We start from the raw sequence: 3506 nt of genomic DNA, 5'->3' as shown, positions 1-3506 counted from the left end.
TTATTACTCCTTAAATATTCTGTTCCCATTTTTATTTTTTTATGTGTGTGTATATATACACACTGTATAAATATATATATTGTTCATAGATATTTGTTGTAGCTGCATAACGCATATTAAATCGCTCATTAGATGAATGAATTTGTTTTTGCACTTGACATAAAAACATTGTTTAGATAAATGACCTGATTTTTATTCCTATGTGCTGAACACTTGCAGCTCACGAAGCTGTACTCAGGCATTATACCTACAGCCTCTCTAGTTCTTGTGATTATATATCACATTTTTTTATTGCTCCCTCTCTGGTCCTGTCTCTTACAGCAGTAGCTCATTATAATGAGAACAAAAAGGAGAGAGAACTGGTATATATTTCATGAAGATTAATTTTCTTCTAGTATATCTGCTGTGCTGATCAAAATAAATTTTTATTGCTTAAATATTTATAAAAAATGCCAAGTGTCTGTGTATGAAACACTTTTCGCTAAATTCAAAAAACTGCAAAAATAGCTAATTATAGGCAAGTAGGCTACAAGAGGATTTCACAGAAGTGTTCAAAGCAAATATTAAAGTTCAAATCTAGAAACATGATCCCATATTTTGACAATAAATTCCTAGAACTTATAGTTACTTAGGAGGAATTTTTGGTGGTGCATATTTTATCTTGACTGCAATGCTGTAAGATGATACATACAGCCTTTAGCAGGAGCACATAAAGGAATTAAAAATCCAACTGGAAGTTCAGTGAAGACTGGAAAATTTAAATCCTCTTCTTTCTTGCAAAAATCTGAGTATTTAGGAACGCAAAATAATGTTTTGTTCTACTTAGATCATGAAAAATCAGGTCTCTTCTAAGAGAGCTTACAGTTTATAAGAAGACTGGTCCCAAGAACTTAGAAAAACAAGGACATTTGGGTGATATATTTGTATATCTTTTGGCATGTAGATTTTATACTGTTACCCAGTGTGATCTCATCACACAATATATCATATATAATACTGTATCTCATCTATAGAATGTTTTGAGACACATCTTTGCTGAGCTGCTGGGTTTTCAGCGCTGCCTATTGAACATCACTTCGAAATTCTAAAAATCTTCAGTAATGCATATGCAACAACTTGCAGCTGTACATAAAATTGATGTTGGCATCTCATGTATTTAGGCTGACTTAAAGCCTGTTCAAGTGGACTTTGAGGCCGAATCATTTATCCTTGTTTTTTTTCTTCCCCCCCCCCCATCCCAGATTAGTTTATTGGCTGCGAAGAGCCACGGACACTTTGTGCCCTGATGGGGGACTCGGGATCCAGACGATCTACTCTAGTATCTCGGTTGCCAATATTCAGGAGAAGTATTAGCCGGAGACACGACTCCCTTCCTTCCTCACCTTCTTCTGCTAATGCCATTGGTGTCCACACCTCCTCCCCATCCAGCACTAACTCCAGCTCAGGGAGCACAGGCAAGCGCCGGAGTATTTTCCGCACTCCTTCCATTAGCTTCCATAACAAGAAAGGGAGTGAGCAGAAGCCTGACTCGGCTAGTCAAAACGTTAACATCTCAAATGGTGCCCAGTCCTCTCTCAGCACTTTTCAAAAACTGAGCTTAGAGGAACACATTAAAAGCAGAGGAAGGCATTCGGTTGGCTTTGGCAGCTCACGTAGCAAGAAGATAACAAGGTCTTTGACAGACGATTTTGAAAAGGGAAAGGAGTCCTCAGCTAATAAGAATGTCTTTATAAATTGCATAAGCTCTGGGAAGAATGAGGGTGATGATTCAGGCTTTGCAGAGGAGCAGAGCCGATACTCTGTCAAACAGTCCACGCGAAAACTTCTCCCTAAATCTTTTTCATCGCACTACAAGTTTTCCAAACCAGTTCCAGAGAGTCAGTCAGTTTCCTCTGTGCCACAGTCCAGGTGCTTGCTGGAGGATAAATCGTACGTGGAAAGCGAACCTGTGATTGCCAAGTCCTCTCCTCCATGTTCGGCCGAGACGACAGAGTGCATGGCAAGCTCCTTGCAGTCTCCACTGCTCTCAGCTGACCTCACGGCTGCCCAGACCCCCTCCGACTTTGTCGCTCTGACAGAGGATTCTGTTTCGGAGGTTGATGCTCTGCCCAGCAGCGGGACTGGGGTGCTGCTCGCAGAGGATTTTGGCCACAATGTCTCTACCTCTCAGATCTTCTTTAATCCTGCTGCTGCTCCTGCGAGAGAAACAGATATTGCGGAAAGTACTGGCCATTCTGCTGGTGTATCTCCTGTGAGTCACGCAAGCTCATGTAGTGTTGAATCTAATACCTTATTCAAAACCTCAGCTGCTAATCAAACAAAAATATTGTTGCAAGCCAATGAACTACATATTAACGATGCCAGGCACATAGGAGAAATTAACTCAGCAAATGCACATTTAGAAACCTTTGCGTTACAGCGTAGAGAAGAACCAGTGATACTCTCTCCAAAGGCACAGGAGTTGAGTGGGGACAGAGATGAAAGCACGCCATTCAAGCACATGAGAGAGACAATTCCTGTAATGGAGTCTAAGATTGTTCCATGTTCTGAACCGCAGTCCTTTAAAACACAACAGGGTTATGAAACAAACCATTCTAAAGGTATGTCTTGTGGTCTTTTCATTGTTGGGTTTGGTGGGGTTGTTTTGGCCTCAGTTCTTTTATAAGAATTGTTTGGTCATGAAGTGTTTTTGTAGAGTTGCCAGTGCTAGCTAGGAAGTTCAAAAGTTATGAATTGTGCCCTCCTCCCAAAATTGTAGGAATTAAATAAAAAGTCTATGATTTTTTGAGTTCACGTTTTACAGTTTGCTGACACCCATCAGTGCTGTTCGTAGCTATGCTTTCCTGTGGTAGAAAATGAAATGAGAAAGAGAGTATCGATTCTCGCCTCGTATTAAAGGTTGAAGCTGGGATCTTTGAGGCATGCCTATTTTGGACTTGAGCCAAAGAGTTACATTGTTTGAGATGGAAACGTTGCCAGAGAAAAATAAACCTTCTTTTAGTCTGGTTAAGAAAAAAATAACACAGTTTATCGTATCTTGATCTGGGCTTCGAAATTTCCCGACTCCTGCTTCCTCTATTCAACTGATGTTATAGAGTAGCCTGGAGTGGATGTTTCTGTGGCAGAGTATGAGAGATGCTATTTCTGCTTCCTTCTGAAATAATCATAGAATAGTTTGGGTTGGAAGGGACCTCTAAAAGTCATCTAGTCCAACCCCCCTGCTGTGGGCAGGGACATCTTCAACTAGATCAGGTTGCTCAGAGCCCCATCCAACCTGACCTTGAATGTTTCCAGGGATGGGGCATCCACCACCTCTCTGGGCAACCTGTGCCAGTGCTTCACCACCCTCAGTGTGAAAAATTTCTGCCTTACATCTAGCCTAAGTCTACTCCCCTTTAGTTTAAAGCCATTCCCCTTGTCTTGTCGCAACAGGCCCTGCTAAAAAGTTTGCCGACATCTTTTTTATAAGCCCCCTTTAAGTACTGATAGGCTGCAATAAGGTCTCC

At 41.2% G+C, this 3506-nt stretch overlaps 1 protein-coding gene across 1 annotated transcript in view; it reads left to right on the top strand.

The window, feature by feature from the left end:
- The first annotated feature begins 1285 nt into the window (after positions 1-1285).
- The window catches only part of CCSER1 (coiled-coil serine-rich protein 1), a 670454-nt gene continuing 668233 nt past the window's right edge, over positions 1286-3506 (top strand). Inside the window, exon 1 of the mRNA XM_009329761.1 lies at positions 1286-2600. Coding sequence (XP_009328036.1) covers positions 1286-2600 — 1315 coding nt within the window. The remainder of the gene's footprint in view (positions 2601-3506) is intronic.

Source organism: Pygoscelis adeliae, unplaced genomic scaffold (genome assembly GCF_000699105.1).
Source record: "Pygoscelis adeliae isolate BGI_AS28 unplaced genomic scaffold, ASM69910v1 Scaffold67, whole genome shotgun sequence".
Taxonomy (NCBI): Eukaryota; Metazoa; Chordata; class Aves; order Sphenisciformes; family Spheniscidae; genus Pygoscelis; species Pygoscelis adeliae.
Note: the sequence above shows the minus strand (reverse complement) of the source record. Positions and strands in the feature narration are given on the sequence as shown.